Source organism: Phyllobates terribilis, unplaced genomic scaffold (assembly GCF_046119375.1).
Source record: "Phyllobates terribilis strain yellow unplaced genomic scaffold, ASM4611937v1 Scaffold_9__5_contigs__length_417890890, whole genome shotgun sequence".
NCBI lineage: Eukaryota > Metazoa > Chordata > Amphibia > Anura > Dendrobatidae > Phyllobates > Phyllobates terribilis.
In genome coordinates, this window is record NW_027362769.1 from 383,982,623 (window position 1) to 384,007,650 (window position 25,028).

Here is a 25,028-nt window from a genome sequence, read left to right on the forward strand (position 1 = left end):
GACTTTTAGGAAGAGTCGCTCCAGGGACAAATTCAATGGTACAATTATAGTCTCTATGGGGAGGCAAAATTTGCGACTCCTCCTCAGAAAAAACTTTCCAAAAATCCTGAATAGGTACAGGTAATTCCCCTTTATCCACAGCAGCAATGCGCCCTTTACAACACTTGTCATAACACTTAGGGCTCCAGGACTTAATTTCATTAGTAGACCAATCCAGTACAGGATTGTGCAATTTTAACCAGGGTAACCCCAATATTACTGGAGAAGGCAAATTATTTAATACTACCAAATCCAAATTTTCTTGGTGAATACCATTAATAGTGAGTGGAAATTCATAAACCTTGTGAGTAACACATTTCAAGGGTGAGCCATCGACAGAAACCACGGCAATAGGGGATGACAAAGGTTTGGGTTTTAAATTAAGTTTTTCCAAGAATCCCCCATCAATCACATTCAGAGTAGAACCACAATCCACAAATACCCGAAATTCAATTAATTCTTCCTGAGCTGCAGTAGTAGCAGAAAGAAATACCCCCTTAGTGTTTAAACAGGCTATACGGGCGTAACTGACCTTTTTTTTTTTCTTTGTTCATACGAAGCACACAGTTCTTAATGAAATGGTCAGATTTTCCGCAATAAAAGCACAAACCTTCAGAAAACCTGCGGTCTTTTTCCTGAGAGCGGGGTGACATCGCCCCAATCTCCATCGGCTCTCCAATGTCAGTACAGACCCTCTCAAGACTAGGAGCTGACATGGCAAAGGATTTACTCTCATTAACCCTTGCACGCAGTCTCCTGTCCACCCGTATAGCTAATTGCATTGCCTCCTGCAAGTTTCCAGGTGTAGGATAAGCAATAAGCCGATCCTTAACCCTTTCACCTAGCCCAGCAAGAAACAAACTTTTCAGAGCTGAATCGTTCCACCCCACCTGAGCAGACCACCGACGGAAGTGAGTACAATAATTTTCCACATTACCGGATCCCTGTCTCAAAAGTCTCAATTCCGTCTCAGCTGATGAGACACAATCAGGATCATCATACAACAACCCCAAAGCAGAAAAAAAACTATCCACTGATCTAAAGCACGGATCACTAGGTTGGAGAGAAAAGGCCCATCCCTGAGGTTCTTTGCGCAAAAGTGACATTATGAACCCTATGCGCTGTGATTCATCACCAGAGGATCTGGGTCTCAAACGAAAATACAATAAACAAGCATTTTTAAAGAAAAAAAAATCTTGTTGTTCACCAAAAAATAAATTAGGCAATCGTACCTTTGGCTCCACAAAATGCGTTCCAGAACAGCTACTCACGTGTTGTTGGAGCTCGGCCACCTCCAGAGAGAGTCCCTGCAGGCGTTGAGCCAAATCCTGAACCGACACCATGATGGAAACTGGAGGTATTTCCTTAGAGATATTTTTGGGCTGGACTTACTGTTATGATAGGCTACAAGCACTAAGGAAAGACAGGAGATCTGTCCCTACAATAGAACTAAGCTAGATCCCTACGATGTAACGGGGAACCTGATCCTGCGATCAGACCCGCTAAAGTCCTCAGCTAGTCTGAACGAAGACCTATAGATGTGAGGGAGGGATCCCTACAAGAACTAGGGACTGGGAGAAAGATGGACACCTCCTAGCAGAAATTGTAGCAGTAAAAAGACAAACACACAACATAGAACATAAAGGTCAAAAGACCTAGCTAAACAGACTGAGAAAGGTTACAAAGCACCTGGCTAGCTTAAGAGTAGAAATTACAATGAAGTCCAGCATGGCCAGAAGGGCGGAGCAGGATTAAATAGGCAAAAAGGTCATGTGACTAGCAAAATAGAAAAAACCTAACAGGAGAGTTCTAACACTACCCTCATACTACTCTCATACTACAGAACCCCTACTGCCCTCATACTATTCTTCTCATACTACAGACCCCCTACTGCCCTCATACTACTCTCCTCATACTACAGACCCCCTACTGCCCTCATGCAACAGACCCCCTAATGCCCTCATACTACAGACCCCCTACTACCCTCATACTATTCTCCTCATACTACAGACCCCCTACTACCCTCAGACTATTCTCCTCATACTACAGGCCCCTCACTGCCCTCATACTATTCTCCTCATGCTACAGACCCGCTACTGCCCTCATACTACAGACCCCCTACTGCCCTCATACTATTCTCCTCATACTACAGACCCCCTACTGCCCTCATACTATTCTCCTCATACTACAGACCCCCTACTGCCCTCATACTATTCTCCTCATACTACAGACCCGCTACTGCCCTCATACAGCAGACCTCCTACTGCTCTCATACTACAGACCCCCTACTGCCCTCATACTATTCTCCTCATACTACAGACCCCCTACTGCCGTCATACTACAGAGCCCCTACTGCCCTCATACTACTCTCTTCATACTACAGACCCCCTACTGTCCTCATACTACTCTCCTCATATTACAGACCCCCTACTGTCCTCATACTACACACCTACACACACCCTACTGCCCTCATACAACAGACCCCCTACTGCCCTCATACTACTCTCCTCATACTACAGACCCCCTACTGTCCTCATACTACACACCTACACACCCCCTACTGCCCTCATACAACAGACCCCCTACTGCCCTCATACTATTCTCCTCATACTACAGACCCCCTACTGCCCTCATACTACACACCCCCTACTGCCCTCATACAACAGACCCCTACTGCCCTCATACAACAGACCCCTTACTGCCCTCATACTACAGACCTCCTACTGCCCTCATACTATTCTCATACTACAGACCCCCTACTTCCCTCATACTACAGACCCCCTACTAACCTCATACTACTCTCCTCATACTACAGACCCCCTTCTACGCTCATACTACTCTCCTCATACTACAGACCCCCTACTACCCTCATGCTACTCTCCTCATACTACAGACCCCCTACTACCCTCATACTACTCTCCTCATACTATAGACCCTCTACTACCTTAATACTACTCTCCTCATACTACAGACCCCCTACTACCCTCATACTACTCTCCTTATACTATAGACCCCCTACTACCCTCATACTACTCTCATACTACAGAACCCCTACTGCCCTCATACTACTCTCCTCATACTACAGACCCCCTACTGCCCTCATACTACTCTCCTCATATTACAGACCCACTACTACCCTCATGCAACAGACCCCATACTGCCCTCATACTACAGACCCCCTACTGCCCTCATACTACGGGCCCCTCACTGCCCTCATACTATTCTCCTCATGCTACAGACCCCCTACTGCCCTCATACTACAGACCCCCTACTGCCCTCATACTATTCTCCTCATACTACAGACCCCCTACTGCCTTCATACTATTCACCTCATACTACAGACCCCCTACTGCCCTCATACTATTCTCCTCATACTACAGACCCCCTACTGCCCTCATACTACAGACCCCCTACTGCCCTCATACTACTCTCCTCATACTACAGACCCCCTACTGTCCTCATACTACTCTCCTCATACTACAGACCCCCTACTGCCCTCATACAGCAGGCCTCCTACTGCCCTCATACTACAGACCCCCTACTGCCCTCATACTATTCTCCTCATACTACAGACCCCCTACTGCCCTCATACTACAGACCCCCTACTGCCCTCATACTACTCTCTTCTTACTACAGACCCCCTACTGTCCTCATACTACTCTCCTCATATTACAGACCCCCTACTGTCCTCATACTACACACCTACACACCCCCTACTTCCCTCATACAACAGACCCCCTACTGCCCTCATACTACTCTCCTCATACTACAGACCCCCTACTGTCCTCATACTACACACCTACACACCCCCTACTGCCCTCATACAACAGACCCCCTACTGCCCTCATACAACAGACTCCGTACTGCCCTCATACTATTCTCCTCATACTACAGACCCCCTACTGCCCTCATACTACAGACCCCCTACTGCCCTCATACAACAGACCCCTACTGCCCTCATACAACAGACCCCCTACTGCCCTCATACTACAGACCTCCTACTGCCCTCATACTATTCTCATACTACAGACCCCCTACTTCCCTCATACTACAGACCCCCTACTAACCTCATACTACTCTCCTCATACTAGAGACCCCCTACTACGCTCATACTACTCTCCTCATACTACAGACCCCCTACTACCCTCATACTACTCTCCTCATACTGTAGACCCCCTACCACCCTCATACTACTCTCCTCATACTACAGACCCACTATCACCCTCATATTACTCTCCTCATACTACAGACCCACTATCACCCTCATATTACTCTCCTCATACTACAGACCCCCTACTACACTCATACTACTCTTCTCATACTACATACCCCCTATTACCCTCATACTATAGACCCCTACTACCCTCTTACTATTCTCCTCATACTAAAGACCCCCTACTACCCTCATACTACTCTCCTCATACTACAGACCCCCTACTACCCTCATACTACTCTCATACTACAGACCCCCTACTACCCTCATACTACTCTCATACTACAGACCCCCTACTGCCCTCATACTACTCTCCTCATACTACAGACCCCCCTACTACCCTCATACTACTCTCCTCATACTATAGACCCCCCTACTGCCCTCATACTACTCTCCTCATACTACAGACCCCCCTACTACTCTCATACTGCTCTCCTCATACTACAGACCCCCTACTACCCTCATACTACTCTCCTCATACTACAGACCCCATACTACCCTCATACTACTCTCCTCATACTACAGACCCCCTACTACCCTCATACTACTCCTCTCATACTGGAGTCCCTTATAATGTGAGTTTTTTTCTGCACTCAATACGCTATTATAACTAATTTGCTCAACAAGATCTCCATATATATATATACTGTGTATATATATATATATATATATATATATATATATATATATATACATACATACATACATACATACATACATACATACATACATACAGTGGGAAAAAGAAGTATTTGATACACTGCTGATTTTACAAGTTTTTACACGTACAAAGGACGAAGAGGTCTGTAATTCTTATCGTAGGCACAGACGTTTCCTGCAGTTCTTGACCAGGTTTGCACACACTGCAGCAGGGATCTTGGCCCCCTCCTCCATACAGATCTTCTCCTGATCTTTCAGGTTTTGGGGCGGTCACTGGGCAACATTGTGTTTCAGCTCCCTCCAAAGATTTCCTATTGTTTTCAGGTTTGGAGACTGGCTAGGCCACTTCAGGACCTTGAGATGTTTCTTACAGAGCCACTCCTTAGTTGTCCTCTGTGTGTGTCGGGCATTGTCATGCTGGAAGACCAAGCCACAAACCATCTTCAATGCTTTTACTGAGGGAAGGAGGTTGTTGGCCAAAATCTCGCAATCCATGACTCCATCCATCCTACCTTTGATACGGTGCAGTCTTCCTGTCCCCTTTGCAGAAAAGCACCCCCAAAGAATGATGTTTCCCCCAATATGCTTCTCGGTTGGGAGGGTGCTCTTGGGGTTTTATTCATCCTTCTTTCTCCAAACACGGCGAGTGGAGTTGATACCAAAAAGTTCTATTTTGGTCTCATCTGACCACATGACCTTCTCCCATGCTTCTTCTGGATCATCCAGATTGTCACTGGCGAACTTCAAATGGGCTTGGACATGTGCTCTTGTGACCAGGGGGACCTTGCATGTCCTGCAGGGTTTTAATCCATCATGGCGCAGTGTGTTACTAACGGTAATGTTTGAGACTGTGGTCCCAGCTCTCTTCAGGTCACTGACCAGGTCCTCCCGTTTAGTTCTGGGCTGATACCTGACCTTTCTCAGAATCATCATTACCCCTCGAGGTAAGATCTTGCATGGAGCCCCAGACCGAGGAAGATTGACAGTCATCTTGTGTTTCTTCCAATTTCTAATAATTACGCCAACAATTGTTGCCTTCTCACCAAGCTGCTTGCCTATTCTCCTGTAGCCCATCCCAGCCTTGTGCAAGTATACAATTTTGTCCCTGGTGTCTTTAGACAGCTCTTTGATCTTGGCCATGGTGGAGAGGTTGGAGTGTGATTGATTGAGTGTGTGGACAGGTGTCTTTTATACAGGTAACAAGTTCAAACAGGTGCAATTAATACAGGTAATGAGTGCAGAGTAGGAGGGCTTCTTAAAGAAAAACTAACAGGTCTGTGAGAACCAGAATTCTTGCTGGTTAGTAGGTGATCAAGTACTTATTTCATGCAATAAAATGCAAATTAATTATGTAAAAATCATACAATGTCATTTTCTGTTTTTTAGTTTTAGATTCTGTCTCTCATAGTTGAAGTGACCTACGATAAAAATTACAGACCTCTCCATTCTTTGTAGGTGGGAAAACCTGCAAAATCAGCAGTGGATCAAATACTTATTTTCCCCAGTGTGTGCGTGTGTGTGTGTGTGTGTATGAATGTATATGTATATATACACTGCTCAAAAAAATAAAGGGAACACTGAAATAACACATCCTAGATCTGAATGAATGAAATCTTCTCATTGAATACTTTGTTCTGTACAAAGTTGAATGTGCTGACAACAAAATCACACAACAATCATCAATGGAAATCACATTTATTAACCAATGGAGGCCTGGATTTGGAGTCACCCCCAAAATTAAAGTGGAAAAACACACTACATGCTGATCCAACTTTGATGTAATGTCCTTAAAACAAGTCAAAATGAGGCTCAGTATTGTGTGTGGCCTCCACGTGCCTGTATGACCTCCCTACAATGCCTGGGCATGCTCCTGATGAGGCTGAGTATTGTGTGTGGCCTCCACGTGCCTGTATGACCTCCCTACAACGCCTGGGCATGCTGCTGATGAGGCTGAGTATTGTGTGTGGTCTCCACGTGCCTGTATGACCTCCCTACAACGCGTGGGCATGCTCCTGATGAGGCTCAGTATTGTGTGTGGCCTCCACGTGCCTGTATGACCTCCCTACAATGCCTGGGCATGCTCCTGATGAGGTTCAGTATTGTGTGTGACCTCCACGTGCCTGTATGACCTCCCTACAACGCCTGGGCATGCTCCTGATGAGGCTGAGTATTGTGTGTGGCCTCCACGTGCCTGTATGACCTCCCTACAACGCCTGGGCATGCTCCTGATGAGGTTGCGGATGGTCTCCTGTGGATCTCCTCCCAGACCTGGACTTAAGCATGCGCCAACTCCTGGACAGTCTGTGGTGCAACGTGACGTTGGTGGATGGAGCGAGACATGATGTCCCAGATGTGCTCAATCGGATTCAGGTCTGGGGAACGGGCGGCCAGTCCATAGCTTCAATGCCTTCATCTTGCAGGAACTGCTGACACACTCCAGCCACATGAGGTCTGGCATTGTCCTGCATTAGGAGGAACCCAGGGCCAACCGCACCAGCATATGGTCTCACAAGGGGTCTGAGGATCTCATCTCGGTATCTAATGGCAGTCAGGCTATCTCTGGCGAGCACATGGAGAGCTGTGCGGCCCTCCAAAGAAATGCCACCCCACACCATTACTGACCCACTGCCAAACCAGTCATGCTGAAGGATGTTGCAGGCAGCAGATCGCTTTCCACGGCGTCTCCAGACTCTGTCACGTCTTTCGCATGTGCTCAGTGTGAACCTGCTTTCATCTGTGAAGAGCACAGGGCGCCAGTGGCGACTTTGCCAATCCTGGTGTTCTGTGGCAAATGCCAAGTGTCCTGCACGGTGTTCGGCTGTGAGCACAACCCCCATCTGTGGACGTCGGACCCTCATACCACCCTCATGGAGTCGGTTTCTAACCGTTTGTGCAGACACATGCACATTTGTGGCCTGCTGGAGGTCATTTTGCAGGGCTCTGGCAGTGCTCCTCCTGTTCCTCCTTGCACAAAGGCGGAAGTAGCGGTCCTGCTGCTGGGTTGTTGCCCTCCTACGGCCCCCTCCATGTCTCCTGGTGTACTGGCCTGTCTCCTGGTAGCACCTCCAGCCTCTGGACACTTCGCTGACAGACACAGCAAACCTTCTTGCCACAGCTCGCATTGATGTGCCATCCTGGATGAGCTGCACTATCTGAGCAACTTCTGTGGGTTGTAGAGTCCGTCTCATGCTACCACGAGTGTGAAAGCACAACCAACATTCAAAAGTGACCAAAACATCAGCCAGAAAGCATTGGTACTGACATGTGGTCTGTGGTCCCCACCTGTAGAACCACTCCTTTATTGAGGGTGTCTTGATAATTGCCAATAATTTCCATCTATTGTCTATTCCATTTGCACAACAGCTTGTGAAATTGATTGTCAATCAGTGTTGCTTCCTAAGTGGACAGTTCGATTTCACAGAAGTTTGATTTACTTGGAGTTATATTCTGTTGTTTAAGTGTTCCCTTTATTTTTTTGAGTAGTGTATATATGAGGTTGTCACATCTCCACCCCTTTTATGTAAATCACTGAATTTCGGTATAGTACGAGCACAAACTGAGAAAACAATATGGTCAATTTTTTATGTTTTGAGCAGTTCTGCCCCTTGTGTGAGGTTATGCCCCCAGCGTTGCCATTTATGTGTCTTGCTGGGTCCACGATGACTTCCACAGTAAGCCGTGATCCCGGAGGTGAGGGGGGACGCAGGCCCGCTGTGTTCACAGACGTCAGACACCATCACTTATCGGATTGTTGAGTAGTAACTTCCCAGAGCTCCTCCGAGTCTTCATCAGTCGTTATCTCCACTCATCGGAGGAATGTCCATGGTGGGATCGGCACTTGCGGAATGTTTCGTAAGAGTTGGCGACTTCTCTCCCTTTAACCCATTGTCTCCCTGTGGTTGAGCTCATTGAGTCCCGTCCTGGGATAATGGAAACCCACGGATCCATGACCCCTTTCTAGAGCCCCATAAACCCGGGGTCCACAACCCGTGGCCCGCAGTCTGCTCAGGCGAGCGCCTCTTTCAGCTGTATTGGCATACACAATATGGGGGCATCTGGGGTATTCTTGTTAACACTTTCAAAGGGGCACTCAAATCAATATGTCTCATAAAGGGGCATGATTATTTTTAAGGGGGCACTGAAGGATCATTTTTACTCTATAAGGAGCACTCAGGCCATCACTACTTTCTGTAGGGTCATTATTACATTATAAGGGGGCACTCCCGGAGCTTCTACGATTTCTTTGCATAGAATGTGGCCTACGACTATCTCTGGGAGCTGGATGTGTTGGGGTCTCCTGCCTCAGACCATGCTGGCCCCTACAAATTGGCTGCAGTTGATGTCCGTATCTCATCACTGAGGATTTTGGTTGTGAGGTTAGATGAGAGATATGAGTTTGGTGTCATTGGGAGCTTGGCGCAGTGGTGTAGCATGGAGAGCAGTTGCATCGGGCATCAAAGTCTATAGGTGTGCAACATTTTACCGCCTCCCCCACCACCACCACCACTGTCAAGTGATTGACACCTGGTTCTTCTTGGAGTGGTGCAGTGAGTTTCCTCCCAAAGTTGCTTATAAAGAGTACAGTAGACTAGATTGTCATCGGCTGCAACACTCTGCATAGGCAGTAACTAATATGACAGAGGATGAGCAGCTGATCAATGTCAGTATTGATTCAAGTTCAGTGCACATAATACATGGATATAATACAGGCAGTGCACATGATTTAATACAGCCTTCATTATTTACTAAGAACTTATGCTGTATAAACTTTTTCTAACCCTAGCTAGGTTGAGGATTAGGGATTAAGTTAGGGTTAAGGTTAGAAATTGGGTTAGGTTTAGGGCTAGGGATTAGGTTAGGTTTAGGGATAGAAATTGGGTTAGGTTTAGGACTAGGGATTGGCTTAGGTTTAGGGCTAGGGATTGATTTAGGGTTAGGGATTGGTATAGTTTAGGGCTAGGGATTAGTTTAGGTTTAGGGATAACAATTGGGTTAGTTTTAGGGCTAGGGATTGTCTTAGGTTTAGGGCTAGGGATTAGGATTTGTTTTGGGCTAGGTACTAGGTTTGGTTTAGGGATAGAAATTGTGTAAGGTTTAGGGATAGAAATTGTGTAAGGTTTAGGGATAGAAATTGTGTAAGGTTTAGGGCTAGGGATTGGTTTAGGGTTAGGTATTGGCTTAGGTTTAGGGTTAGGGATTGGCTTAGATTTAGGGCTAGGGATTAGTTTAGGTTTAGGGCTAAGGATTAGTTTAGGGATAGAAATTGTGTAAGGTTTAGGGCTAGGGATTAGGTTAGGTTTAGGGATAGAAATTGGGTTAAATTTAGGGCTAGGGTTGGGCTTAGTTTTAGACTTTCACCTTGACCCGGTCACTACTGGCTTGGCGTTCAGTGACTCTTCTCCTCACCTGATTGACCAAGGAATTTGTGGTTGAAGCTACGAGGTAGTTTGTGATGATAAGGAGCCCTGTAACACCTTAGTTTTGAAGGTGAGGATGGGCTCGTTAGATATTTTTTTTATCCATTTTATGGATTGATGACATCAGAGTTTACTCTTCAACCACAGAACACAGTAAAGGCTACTTTAGGGTCATCTGGACACCCTCTTGTCGCCAGTGGGGGTCTCAGTGTTCATAACTCCCCCAATCATTTGGGATTATTTTGGCATGTACTGTAATTGTGGCCCACTAGCCGCTGGCTATCCCATTGACGTCCCAGTGGACCTCATTGCATTAATAAACCCGGTACTGGTAGAATGCCGTCTGTTGGGTTGTTTTTTGGTTAATCACATAACAAATATGCAGAAGTTACTTTAATTTTCTAGTTATATTTGCCTCTATCTCTCCCGCAGGCCTACGAGAAACGCTTCCCTACCTGCCCACTCATCCCCGTGTTCATCGGCAGTGATATCATCTATGAGCACAGGAGTGAGGACGGGTCACTACATGTGGTGGAGCGGAGCTGCAAGCTCAATGTGGACGCCCCTCGGCTGCTTAAAAAGGTGACCAGATAATCATGAGTTTCCTTCATATGTAGGGAATCAGTGGTAAAGCCCACTGGAGCTACTACTCTCTTAATACCCTCATACTACACCGATACTACTCTCCTCATACTACAGACCCCCTACTACTCACCTTATTCTACAGACCCCCTACTGCCCTCATACTACTCTCCTCATACTACAGACCCCCTACTACTCTCCTTATTATACAGACCCCCTACTGCCCTCATACTGCTCTCCCCATGCTACAGACCCCCTACTACCCTCATACTACTCTCTTCATACTACAGACCCCCCTACTACCCTCATACTACTCTCCTCATACTACAGACCCCCTACTGCCCTCATACTACTCTCCTCATACTACAGACCTCCTACTACCCTCATACAACTCTCCTCATACTACAGACCCCCCTACTCTCCTCATACTACAGACCCCCTACTGCCCTCATACTACTCTCCTCATACTACAGACCTCCTACTACCCTCATACTACTCTCCTCATACTACAGACCCCCCTACTACCCTCATAATACTCTCCTCATACTACAGACCCCCTACTGCCCTCATACTACTCTCCTCATACTACAGACCTCCTACTACCCTCATACTACTCTCCTCATACTACAGACCCCCTACTGCCCTCATACTACTCTCCTCATACTACAGATTCCATACTGCCCTCATACTACTCTCCTCATACTACAGACCCCCTACTACCCTCATACTACCCTCCTCATACTACAGATTCCCTACTGCCCTCATACTACTCTCCTCATACTACATACCCCCTATTACCCTCATACTACTCTCCTCATAATACAGACCCCCCTACTACCCTCATACTACTCTCCTCATACTACAGACCCCCTACTGCCCTCATACTACTCTCCCCATACTACAGACCCCCTACTACCCTCATACAACTCTCCTCATACTACAGACCCCCCTACTACCCTCATACTACTCTCCTCATACTACAAACCCCCTACTTCCCTCATACTACTATCCTAATATTACAGACCATCAACTGCCCTCATACTACTCTCCTCATACTACTGACCCTCATACTACTTTCCTCATACTTCAGACCCCCTACTACCCTCATACAACTCTCCTCATACTCCAGACCCCCCCTACTACCCTCATACTACTCTCCTCATACTACGGACCCCCTAATACCCTCATACTACTCTCTTCTTACTACAGACCCCCTACTACCCTCATAAAACTCTCCTCATACTCCAGACCCCCCTACTACCCTCATACTACTCTCCTCATACTACGGACCCCCTAATACCCTCATACTACTCTCCTCTTACTACTGACCCCCTACTACTCTCCTCATACTACTGACACCCTGCTACTCTCCTCATACTACTGACACCCTGCTATCCTCATACTACTCTCCTCATACTACAGACATCTCTACTACCCTCATACTTCAGACCCCCTACTACCCTCATACTACTGGAGCAAGTTCAGAGAAGAGCGACCAGAATGGTGACTGGTCTGCAAACCTTGTCCTATGAGGAACGGTTGCAGGATTTGGGAATGTTTAGCTTGCAAAAAAGAAGACTGAGAGGAGACTTAATAGCTGTCTACAAATATGTCAAGGGCTGTCACATTGTAGAAGGATCATCTTTATTCTCATTTGCACAAGGAAAGACTAGAAGCAATGGGATGAAACTAAATGGGAGGAGACACAGATTAGATATTAGAAAAAACTTTTTGACAGTTAGGGTGATTAATGAGTGGAACAGGCGGCCACGAGAGGTGGTGAGTTCCCCTTCAATGGACGTCTTCAAACAGAGGCTGGACAGACATCTGTCTGAGATGATCTAGTGAATCCTACTTTGAGCAGGGGGTTGGACCAGATGACCCAGGAGGTCCCTTCCAACTCTACCATTCTATGATTCTACTCTTCTCTTACTACAGACCCCCTACTACCCTCATACTAATCTCCTCATACTACAGACCCTCTACTACCCTCATAATACTCTCCTCATACTACAGACCCCCTACTACCCTCATACTACTCTCCTCATACTACATACCCTCTACTACCCTCATACTACTCTCCTCATACTACAGACCCCCTACCACCCTCATACTGCTGTCCTCATACTACAGACCCCCTACCACCCTTATACTACGGTACTCATACTACAGACCCCCTACTACCCTCATAATACTCTTCACATAATACAGACCCCCTACTACCCTCATACTACTCTTCACATAATACAGACCCCCTACTACCCTCATACTACTCTCCTCATACTACAGACCCCCCTACTACCCTCATACTACTCTCCTCATACTACAGACCCCCCTACTACCCTCATACTACTCTCCTCATACTACAGACCCCCCTACTACCCTCATACTACTCTCCTCATACTACAGACCCCCTACTGCCCTCATACTACAGACCCCCCTACTACCCTCATACTACTCTCCTCATACTACAGACCCCCTACTGCCCTCATACTACTCTCCCCATACTACAGACCCCCTACTACCCTCATACAACTCTCCCCATACTACAGACCCCCTACTACCCTCATACAACTCTCCTCATACTACAGACCCCCCTACTTCCCTCATACTACTCTCCTAATATTACAGACCATCAACTGCCCTCATACTACTCTCCTCATACTACTGACCCTCATACTACTTTCCTCATACTACAGACCCCCTACTACCCTCATACAACTCTCCTCATACTCCAGACCCCCCTACTACCCTCATACTACTCTCCTCATACTACAGACCCTCTACTACCCTCATACTACTCTCCTCATACTACAGACCCCCTACCACCCTCATACTGCTGTCCTCATACTACAGACCCCCTACCACCCTTATACTACGGTACTCATACTACAGACCCCCTACTACCCTCATAATACTCTTCACATAATACAGACCCCCTACTACCCTCATACTACTCTTCACATAATACAGACCCCCTACTACCCTCATACTACTCTCCTCATACTACAGACCCCCCTACTACCCTCATACTACTCTCCTCATACTACAGACCCCCCTACTACCCTCATACTACTCTCCTCATACTACAGACCCCCTACTGCCCTCATACTACAGACCCCCCTACTACCCTCATACTACTCTCCTCATACTACAGACCCCCCTACTACCCTCATGCTACTCTCCTCTTACTACAGACCCCCTACTACCCTCATACAACTCTCCTCATACTCCAGACCCCCCTACTACCCTCATACTACTCTCCTCATACTACTGACACCCTGCTATCCTCATACTACTCTTCTCTTAATACAGACCCCCTACTACCCTCATACTAATCTCCTCATACTACAGACCCTCTACTACCCTCATAATACTCTCCTCATACTACAGACCCCCTACTACCCTCATGCTACTCTCCTCATACTACAGACCCTCTACTACCCTAATACTACTCTCCTCATACTACAGACCCCCTACCACCCTCATACTACTGTCCTCATACTACAGACCCCCTACCACCCTTATACTACTGTCCTCATACTACAGACCCCCTACTACCCTAATACTACTCTCCTCATACTACAGACCCCCTACCACCCTCATACTACTGTCCTCATACTACAGACCCCCTACCACCCTTATACTACTGTCCTCATACTACAGACCCCCTACTACCCTCATACTACTCTCCTAATATTACAGACCATCAACTGCCCTCATACTACTCTCCTCATACTGCTGACCCTCATACTACTTTCCTCATACTACAGACCCCCTACTACCCTCATACAACTCTCCTCATACTCCAGACCCCCCTACTAGCCTCATACTACTCTCCTCATACTACGGACCCCCTAATACCCTCATACTACTCTCCTCATACTACTGACACCCTGCTACTCTCCTCATACTACTGACACCCTGCTATCCTCATACTACTCTCCTCATACTACAGATATCTCTACTACCCTCATACTTCAGACCCCCTACTACCCTCATACTACTCTTCTCTTACTACAGACCCCCTACTACCCTCATACTAATCTCCTCATACTACAGACCCTCTACTACCCTCATAATACTCTCCTCATAGTACAGACCCCCTACTACCCTCATACTACTCTCCTCATACTACAGACCCCCTACTGCCCTCATACTACTCTCCTCATACTACAGACCTCCTACTACCCTCATACAACTCTCCTCATACTACAGACCCCCCTACTACCCTCATACTACTCTCCTCATACTACAGACCCCCTACTGCCCTCATACTACTCTCCTCATACTACAGACCTCCTACTACCCTCATACTACTCTCCTCATAATACAGACCCCCCTACTACCCTCATAATACTCTCCTCATACTACAGACCCCCTACTACCCTCATACTACTCTCCTCATACTACAGACCCCCTACTGCCCTCATACTACTCTCCTCATACTACAGATTCCATACTGCCCTCATACTACTCTCCTCATACTACAGACCCCCTACTACCCTCATACTACCCTCCTCATACTACAGATTCCCTACTGCCCTCATACTACTCTCCTCATACTACAGACCCCCTACTACCCTCATACTACTCTCCTCATACTACAGACCCCCTACTGCCCTCATACTACCCTCCTCATACTACAGATTCCCTACTGCCCTCATACTACTCTCCTCATACTACATACCCCCTATTACCCTCATACTACTCTCCTTATAATACAGACCCCCCTACTACCCTCATACTACTCTCCTCATACTACAGACCCCCTACTGCCCTCATACTACTCTCCCCATACTACAGACCCCCTACTACCCTCATACAACTCTCCTCATACTACAGACCCCCCTACTACCCTCATACTACTCTCCTCATACTACAAACCCCCTACTTCCCTCATACTACTCTCCTAATATTACAGACCGTCAACTGCCCTCATACTACTTTCCTCATACTTCAGACCCCCTACTACCCTCATACAACTCTCCTCATACTCCAGACCCCCCCTACTACCCTCATACTACTCTCCTCATACTACGGACCCCCTAATACCCTCATACTACTCTCCTCTTACTACAGACTCCCTACTACCCTCATAAAACTCTCCTCATTCTCCAGACCCCCCTACTACCCTCATACTACTCTCCTCATACTACGGACCCCCTAATACCCTCATACTACTCTCCTCTTACTACAGACCCCCTACTACTCTCCTCATACTACTGACACCCTGCTATCCTCATACTACAGACATCTCTACTACCCTCGTACTTCAGACCCCCTACTACCCTCATACTACTGGAGCAAGTTCAGAGAAGAGCGACCAGAATGGTGACTGGTCTGCAAACCTTGTCCTATGAGGAACGGTTGCAGGATTTGGGAATGTTTAGCTTGCAAAAAAGAAGACTGAGAGGAGACTTAATAGCTGTCTACAAATATGTCAAGGGCTGTCACATTGTAGAAGGATCATCGTTATTCTCATTTGCACAAGGAAAGACTAGAAGCAATGGGATGAAACTAAATGGGAGGAGACACAGATTAGATATTAGAAAAAACTTTTTGACAGTTAGGGTGATTAATGAGTGGAACAGGCGGCCACGAGAGGTGGTGAGTTCCCCTTCAATGGACGTCTTCAAACAGAGGCTGGACAGACATCTGTCTGAGATGATCTAGTGAATCCTACTTTGAGCAGGGGGTTGGACCAGATGACCCAGGAGGCCCCTTCCAACTCTACCATTCTATGATTCTACTCTTCTCTTACTACAGACCCCCTACTACCCTCATACTAATCTCCTCATACTACAGACCCTCTACTACCCTCATAATACTCTCCTCATACTACAGACCCCCTACTACCCTCATAATACTCTTCACATAATACAGACCCCCTACTACCCTCATCCTTCTCTTTTCATACTACAGACCCCCTACTGCCCTCACATTCTTGTCCCCTTCCAACCGTTTGTGTTACTTCCGCCATCCTCCATTATTGTTCTCTGGCATCTTTTATATTACAGATTGCCGGTGTGGAATACGTTTATTTTATCCAGAAAAACACAGTGAACTGGAAAGATCGCACGCTGCTCATCGACGCTCACAACGAGACCTTCTCCACCCGGGTCCTGGTGAATGAGACCTGCAGCTACTCTGTACGTGCCGCCTGCTTGTGTCACGCCGTAACTGTCTTGCTCAGGAGTCATGGCCCTAACGTATCACGCTGCTTATCTAGAGACAGATACAACTAGGAGGCAGAAGTAGATCCTTCTGCTGTTACTCGGGGGCAGACGTAGATCCTTCTGCTGTTACTCGGAGGGCAGACGTAGATCCTACTGCTGTTACTCGGGGGGCAGACGTAGATCCTTCTTCTGTTACCCGGGGGGGGGGGGGGCAGACGTAGATCCTTCTGCTGTTACTCGGGGGGCAGACGTAGATCCTTCTTCTGTTACCCGGGGGGGGGGTGGGCAGACGTAGTTCCTTCTGCTGTTACTCGGGGGGCAGACGTAGATCCTTCTGCTGTTACTCAGGGGGGGGGGCAGACGTAGTTCCTTCTGCTGTTACTCGGGGGGCAGACGTAGATCCTTCTGCTGTTACTCGGGGGGGGCAGACGTAGATCCTTCTGCTGTTACTCGGTGGGCAGACGTAGATCCTTCTGCTGTTACTTGAGGGCAGACGTAGATCCTTCTGCTGTTACTCGGGGGGCAGACGTAGATCCTTCTGCTGTTACTCGGGGGGCAGACGTAGATCCTTCTGCTGTTACTCGGGTGGTCAGACGTAGATCCTTCTGCTGTTACTCGGGGGGCAGACGTAGATCCTTCTGCTGTTACTCGGGGGGCAGACGTAGATCCTTCTGCTGTTACTCGGGGGGCAGACGTAGATCCTTCTGCTGTTACTCGGTGGGCAGACGTAGTTCCTTCTGCTGTTACTTGAGGGCAGACGTAGATCCTTCTGCTGTTACTCGGGGGGCAGACGTAGATCCTTCTGCTGTTACTTGAGGGCAGACGTAGATCCTTCTGCTGTTACTCGGGTGGTCAGACGTAGATCCTTCTGCTGTTACTCGGGTGGGCAGACGTAGATCCTTCTGCTGTTACTCGGGGGGCAGACGTAGATCCTTCTGCTGTTACTCGGGTGGGCAGACATAGATCCTTCTGCTGTTACTCGGGTGGGCAGACGTAGATCCTTCTGCTGTTACTCGGGTGGGCAGACGTAGATCCTTCTGCTGTTACTCGGGGGGCAGACGTAGTTCCTTCTGCTGTTACTCGGGGGGCAGACGTAGATCCTTCTGCTGTTACTCGGGGGGCAGACGTAGATCCTTCTGCTGTTACCCGGGCGGGCAGATGTAGATCCTTCTGCTGTTACTCAGGGGGGCAGACGTAGATCCTTCTGCTGTTACCCGGGGGGGGGCAGACGTAGATCCTTCTGCTGTTACCTGGGGGGGGCAGACGTAGATCCTTCTGCTGTTACTCGGGTGGTCAGACGTAGATCCTTCTGCTGTTACTCGGGTGGGCAGACATAGATCCTTCTGCTGTTACTCGGGTGGGCAGACGTAGATCCTTCTGCTGTTACTCGGGGGGCAGACGTAGTTCCTTCTGCTGTTACTTGAGGGCAGACATGGATCCTTCTGCTGTTACTCGGGGGGCAGACGTAGTTCCTTCTGCTGTTACTTGAGGGCAGACGTAGATCCTTCTGCTGTTACTCGGGGGGCAGACGTAGATCCTTCTGCTGTTACTCGGGGGGCAGACGTAGATCCTTCTGCTGTTACTCAGGGGGGCAGTCGTAGATCCTTCTGCTGTTACTCGGGGGGCAGACGTAGATCCTTCTGCTGTTACTCGGGTGGGCAGACGTAGGTCCTTCTGCTGTTACTCGGGTGGGCAGACGTAGATCCTTCTGCTGTTACTCGGGTGGGCAGACGTAGATCCTTCTGCTGTTACTCAGGTGGGCAGACGTAGATCCTACTGCTGTTACTCGGGGGGGCAGACGTAGATCCTACTGCTGTTACTCGGGGGGCAGACGTAGATCCTTCTGCTGTCACTTGGGGGGAGCAGACGTAGATCCTTCTGCTGTTACTCGGTGGGTCAGACATAGATCCTTCTGCTGTTACTCGGGGGGACAGACGTAGACCCTTCTGCTGTTACTCAGGGGGGCAGACGTAGATCCTTCTGCTGTTACTTGGGTGGGCAGATGTAGATCCTCCTGCTGTTACCCGGGGGGGCAGATGTAGATCCTTCTGCTGTTACTCAGGGGGGCAGACGTAGATCCTTCTGCTGTTACCCGGGGGGGGCAGATGTAGATCCTTCTGCTGTTACTCAGGAGGGCAGATGTAGATCCTTCTGCTGTTACTCTGTGGGGCAGACGTAGATCCTTCTGCTGTTACTCAGGGGGGCAGATGTAGATCCTTCTGCTGTTACTCTGTGGGGCAGACGTAGATCCTTCTGCTGTTACTCAGGGGGGCAGACGTAGATCCTTCTGCTGTTACCCGGGGGGGACAGATGTAGATCCTTCTGCTGTTACTCAGGGGGGCAGACGTAGATCCTTCTGCTGTTACTCTGTGGGGCAGACGTAGATCCATCTGCTGTTACTCGGGGGCGCAGACATAGTTGCTTCTGCGGTTACCCGGGGGGGCAGATGTAGATCCTTCTGCTGTTACTCAGGGGGGCAGATGTAGATCCTTCTGCTGTTACTCTGTGGGGCAGACGTAGATCCATCTGCTGTTACTCGGGGGCGCAGACATAGTTGCTTCTGCTGTTACCTGGGTGGGCAGACGTAGATCCTTCTGCTGTTACTCAGGGGGGAGCAGATGTAGATCCTTCTGCTGTTACTGGGGGGGCAGACATAGATCCTTCTGCTGTTACCCGGGGGGGCAGACGTAGATCCTTCTGCTGTTACTCGGGGGGCAGACGTAGATCCTTCTGCTGTTACTCGGGTGGGCAGACATAGATCCTTCTGCTGTCACTTGGGGGGAGCAGACGTAGATCCTTCTGCTGTTACTCGGTGGGTCAGACATAGATCCTTCTGCTGTTACTCGGGGGGACAGACGTAGACCCTTCTGCTGTTACTCAGGGGGGCAGACGTAGATCCTTCTGCTGTTACTTGGGTGGGCAGATGTAGATCCTCCTGCTGTTACCCGGGGGGGCAGATGTAGATCCTTCTGCTGTTACTCAGGGGGGCAGACGTAGATCCTTCTGCTGTTACCCGGGGGGGGCAGATGTAGATCCTTCTGCTGTTACTCAGGAGGGCAGATGTAGATCCTTCTGCTGTTACTCTGTGGGGCAGACGTAGATCCTTCTGCTGTTACTCAGTGGGGCAGATGTAGATCCTTCTGCTGTTACTCTGTGGGGCAGACGTAGATCCTTCTGCTGTTACTCAGGGGGGCAGACGTAGATCCTTCTGCTGTTACCCGGGGGGGGCAGATGTAGATCCTTCTGCTGTTACTCAGGGGGGCAGACGTAGATCCTTCTGCTGTTACTCTGTGGGGCAGACGTAGATCCTTCTGCTGTTACTCAGGGGGGCAGACATAGTTGCTTCTGCGGTTACCCGGGGGGGCAGATGTAGATCCTTCTGCTGTTACTCAGGGGGGCAGATGTAGATCCTTCTGCTGTTACTCTGTGGGGCAGACGTAGATCCATCTGCTGTTACTCGGGGGCGCAGACATAGTTGCTTCTGCTGTTACCTGGGTGGGCAGACGTAGATCCTTCTGCTGTTACTCAGGGGGGAGCAGACGTAGATCCTTCTGCTGTTACTGGGGGGGCAGACATAGATCCTTCTGCTGTTACCCGGGGGGGCAGACGTAGATCCTTTTGCTGTTACCCGGGGGGGGGGGGGGGGGGGCAGACGTAGATCCTTCTGCTATCACTCGGGGGGGCAGACGTAGATCCTTCTGCTGTTACCCGGGGGGAAACGTGTGCCGTTTGTGGAGCAGAAATACCAGCGATCTGGAGTCCTCACCCTTTTAACATATCTGGAATATTTGTTTTCTGCCTTCACTTGTCTCCTTCAGACGTCACAGAATGTAAGGAATTAGGGACCCTGGAGTCTGGAGATGATGCTCTCTGTCTTAAAGAGCAAGTGAGCCCAGAAGTATATATCAGGAAACTGTTTAAATAGCAATTACCGTGTATAATCTTACCTGATACAGCAAAGTTGATAGTGGTATTATTTGGGCTCTTCAAAATATTTTATATATTATTTGTGCTCCATATGTCAGTATTATCTAGTGTCTGTAAGGTACTGTATATTATCTGTAAGGTGATATTGTATATTATTTGTGCAGTATATGGGGGTATTATCTGGACTTTTTAAGGGATTATTGTATATTGTTTGTGCAGTATATGGCGGTATTATCTAGGCTCTTTAAGGGATTATTGTATATTGTTTGTGCAGTATATGGCGGTTTTATCTGGGCTCTTTAAGGGATTATTGTATATTGTTTGTGCAATATATGGCGGTATTATCTGGGCTCTTTAAGGGATTATTGTATATTGTTTGTGCAGTATATGGCGGTATTATCTGGGCTCTTTAAGGGATTATTGTATATTGTTTGTGCAGTATATGGCGGTTTTATCTGGGCTCTTTAAGGGATTATTGTATATTGTTTGTGCAATATATGGCGGTATTATCTGGGCTCTTTAAGGGATTATTGTATATTGTTTGTGCAGTATATGGCGGTATTATCTGGGCTCTTTAAGGGATTAGTGTATATTGTTTGTGCAGTATATGGCGGTATTATCTGGGCTCTATAAGGGATTAGTGTATATTGTTTGTGCAGTATACGGTGCTATTATGTGGGCTTTGTAAGGGATTATTATATATTACTTTTGCAGTATATGGCGGTATTATCTGGGCTTTTTACTGCATTATTATATATTTGTATACTATATGTATATTTGGTTGTATTATGTGGGCTTTTTAATGGGCTATTTGTGCATTGTGTGGCCGTATTATTAGGGTTCTTTTAGGAATTATGATTTTTTAGTGTTTTATATCGTGGTATTATGACGGTTTTTCTATGAGTTATTATATATTTGTGCAGCATATGATTTTTGCTCTACATGCTAGTGTTATGATGGCACTTCAAGGGTTTATTATGTTATTTGTGCTGTACATGGCGTTATTATTTTGGCTTTTTCTCTGTGCACTACATGTTGGTATTATTCAGGCGCTTTAAGATGGCGTCATATAAAATTGGTGCCCTCTTATCCAGGCTTGTTAACGGGTTATTGTATTTGTACGTTGTATGGCGCGGTAGTTTCTACTTGGCACTATATGGCAGTTTACCTGTATGATCTGGGGCTGAAATTCTGAGAAAAAGTATCAAGAGGGGATGAAGGGGTATAGCTTATTTTACTGCTCAGTGTCTTGGCTGCGGGGTCCTACAGGTATTGACACCCAGTAAATTGAGAGATCTGGAAAAGCAGGGTGACGAGTCCCATGAGAGCGGTAATGGCAGACATGTCCGTGCTCACCCAGCTTTCCCATAACTAAGCAGCAGCTGAAAAGATTATTTAACTGCTGGAAAAGGACGACTCCAGGGCTCAAAATCACTGAGAATATTTTGGGATTTTTCACCAGATCTGACCTGTAATTTATTTTATTTTTTTAGTAAATGCAGACAGCAGCGCCCTCGTGTGGCTGTATGGCTAGTTGCACCCTATGTATGTAGAAACTGATTAGTCATAAAAGCTGCAGCAGAATCCTGTTATACCGAAGTCCCATCTGCCAGGACACACGGCCGCAGAGCGCCCCCAGCTGCCAGAATACATGAGAATCTGGCACCGCGGACGTCTTTGTACTGAGGTTTCATTATTAATCTTCGCAGCCCATGAAACTGCTATGGAGCTATTGGTCGACATCCCCCTTCCCCATAAATGTTGATATTATCCTTCTTAGAGGAGCCCCTCTGCACCTATCGCACTTCCATTCACTGACAGCAAGCGGAGGAATAGAAATACAATACCTGAGTGGTTGTGTTCGGTGGTTCTGCAAGCCCTGGAGCGGCGGCCATGTAACATGAACACGTTCTTGGGTTCTAGGTTCACCCCGACAATGAGGAGTGGACGTGTTTCGAGCAATCGGCTTCTCTTGACATCAAATCTTTCTTCGGTTTCGAGAGCACGGTAGAAAAGATTGCAATGAAGCAGTACACCGCCAACATAAAGAGGGTGAGTGCGCCCCCCTGTGGTCAGTTGTATTTCAGGGGCAAATTGCGACTATAACAGTGCAGTGTCTGTACATGTAACTAATGCAACTGCTCCCCTACTGGCCACACCAGCCACTACACTGCACTCTTGTAAAATGATGCAGATTCATTAGGTTTTCCCATTTCTCATTATTGTGACAGGAGATCGGGGGTTTTATGTCGTGTCCTCTCGCTGTTAATTACAGGGTAAGGAGGTCATTGAATTTTACTTGAATGAGCTGATATCTCAGGGCATCACTCACATCCCCCGATGGACCCCCGGAGCTCCAGGAGGATACCAGCATGTATCAAGAAATGCAACCAGTGGCCATCTCTGCAGTATTGAGGTGCCCACAACTGAGACAGATGCATCATCTGCACCGGTACCGCCCCGAGCCGAGACCGCAGGACATAATCCGGCACCGGAACAGGGCGGTGAGTGAGAAGAGCGGAGGCCATGGGGTATGAGCTCAATGTGAAGGAGGCATCTGTCTGAGTGTGTGACCGTACACAGGAGCGGAGGTTATAGCAGCAGAATCTATATATCTCACCTACCTATATACTGTACACAGGAGGACACTATAGAAACGTCATCTATATATCTCACCCATGATGTAACTTTATAGAGCCACTATCTATATACCGTACACAGGAGGACACTATAGAAATGCCATCTATAGATCTCTCCCAGGATGTAACTTTATAGAGCCTTTACCTATATACCGTAGACAGGAGGATACTATAGAAACATCATCTATATATTTCACCCAGGATGTAACTTTATAGAGCCACTACCTATATATCATACACAGGAGGACACTATAGAAACATCATCTATATATTTCACCCAGGATGTAACTTTATAGAGCCACTACCTATATATCATACACAGGAGGATACTATAGAAACGTCATCTATATATCTCACCCAGGATGTAACTTTATAGAGCCACTACCTATATATCATACACAGGAGGACACTATAGAAATGTCATCTATATATCTCACCTCGGATGTAACTTTATAGAGCCACTATCTATATGCCGTACACAGGAGGACACTATAGAAACGTCATCTATAGATCTCACCCCAGATATAACTTTATAGAGCTACTACCTATATACCGTACACAGGAGGACACTATACATACGTCCTCTATATATTTCACCTCGGATGTAATTTTATAGAGCCACTACCTATATACCATACACAGGTGGATACTGTAGAAACTGTATCTATATATCTCATCTCGGATGTAACTTTATTGAGCCACTACCTATATACCGTACACAGGATGAGACTATAGAAATGTCATCTATATATCTCACCCCGGATGTAACTTTATAGAGCTACTACCTATATACCATACTTAGTAGGACACTATACAAACGTCATCTATATATCTCACCTCGGATGTAACTTTATAGAGCCACTACCTATATGCCATACACAGGAGGACACTATAGAAACGTCATCTATAGATTTCAGCCCAGATATAACTTTATAGAGCCACTATCTATATACCATACACAGGAGGACACTATATAAACGTCATCTATATATCTCACACAGGATGTATCTATACACTGTACACAGGAGGACACTATAGAAATGCCATCTATAGATCTCTCCCAGGATGTAACTTTATAGAGCCTTTACCTATATACCATACACAGGAGGACACTATAGAAACTGCATCTATATATTTCATCCAGGATTTAACTTTATAGAGCTACTACCTATATATCATACACAGGAGGACACTATAGAAATGTCATCTATATATCTCACCTCGGATGTAACTTTATAGAGCCACTATCTATATGCCGTACACAGGAGGACACTATAGAAACGTCATCTATACATCTCACCCCAGATATAACTTTATAGAGCTACTACCTATATACCGTACACAGGAGGACACTATAGAAATGTCATCTATA

The 25,028-nt window shown here is 47.2% G+C and overlaps 1 protein-coding gene across 1 annotated transcript in view; it reads left to right on the forward strand.

The window, feature by feature from the left end:
* SEC14L5 (SEC14 like lipid binding 5) overlaps positions 1-25,028 on the forward strand; it is a 94,850-nt gene that overhangs the window by 61,384 nt on the left and 8,438 nt on the right. The window contains exons 4-7 of the mRNA XM_073648553.1: positions 10,762-10,911; positions 16,932-17,063; positions 22,941-23,069; positions 23,293-23,521. Of these exons, the coding sequence (XP_073504654.1) occupies positions 10,762-10,911; positions 16,932-17,063; positions 22,941-23,069; positions 23,293-23,521 (640 nt within the window). The remainder of the gene's footprint in view (positions 1-10,761; positions 10,912-16,931; positions 17,064-22,940; positions 23,070-23,292; positions 23,522-25,028) is intronic.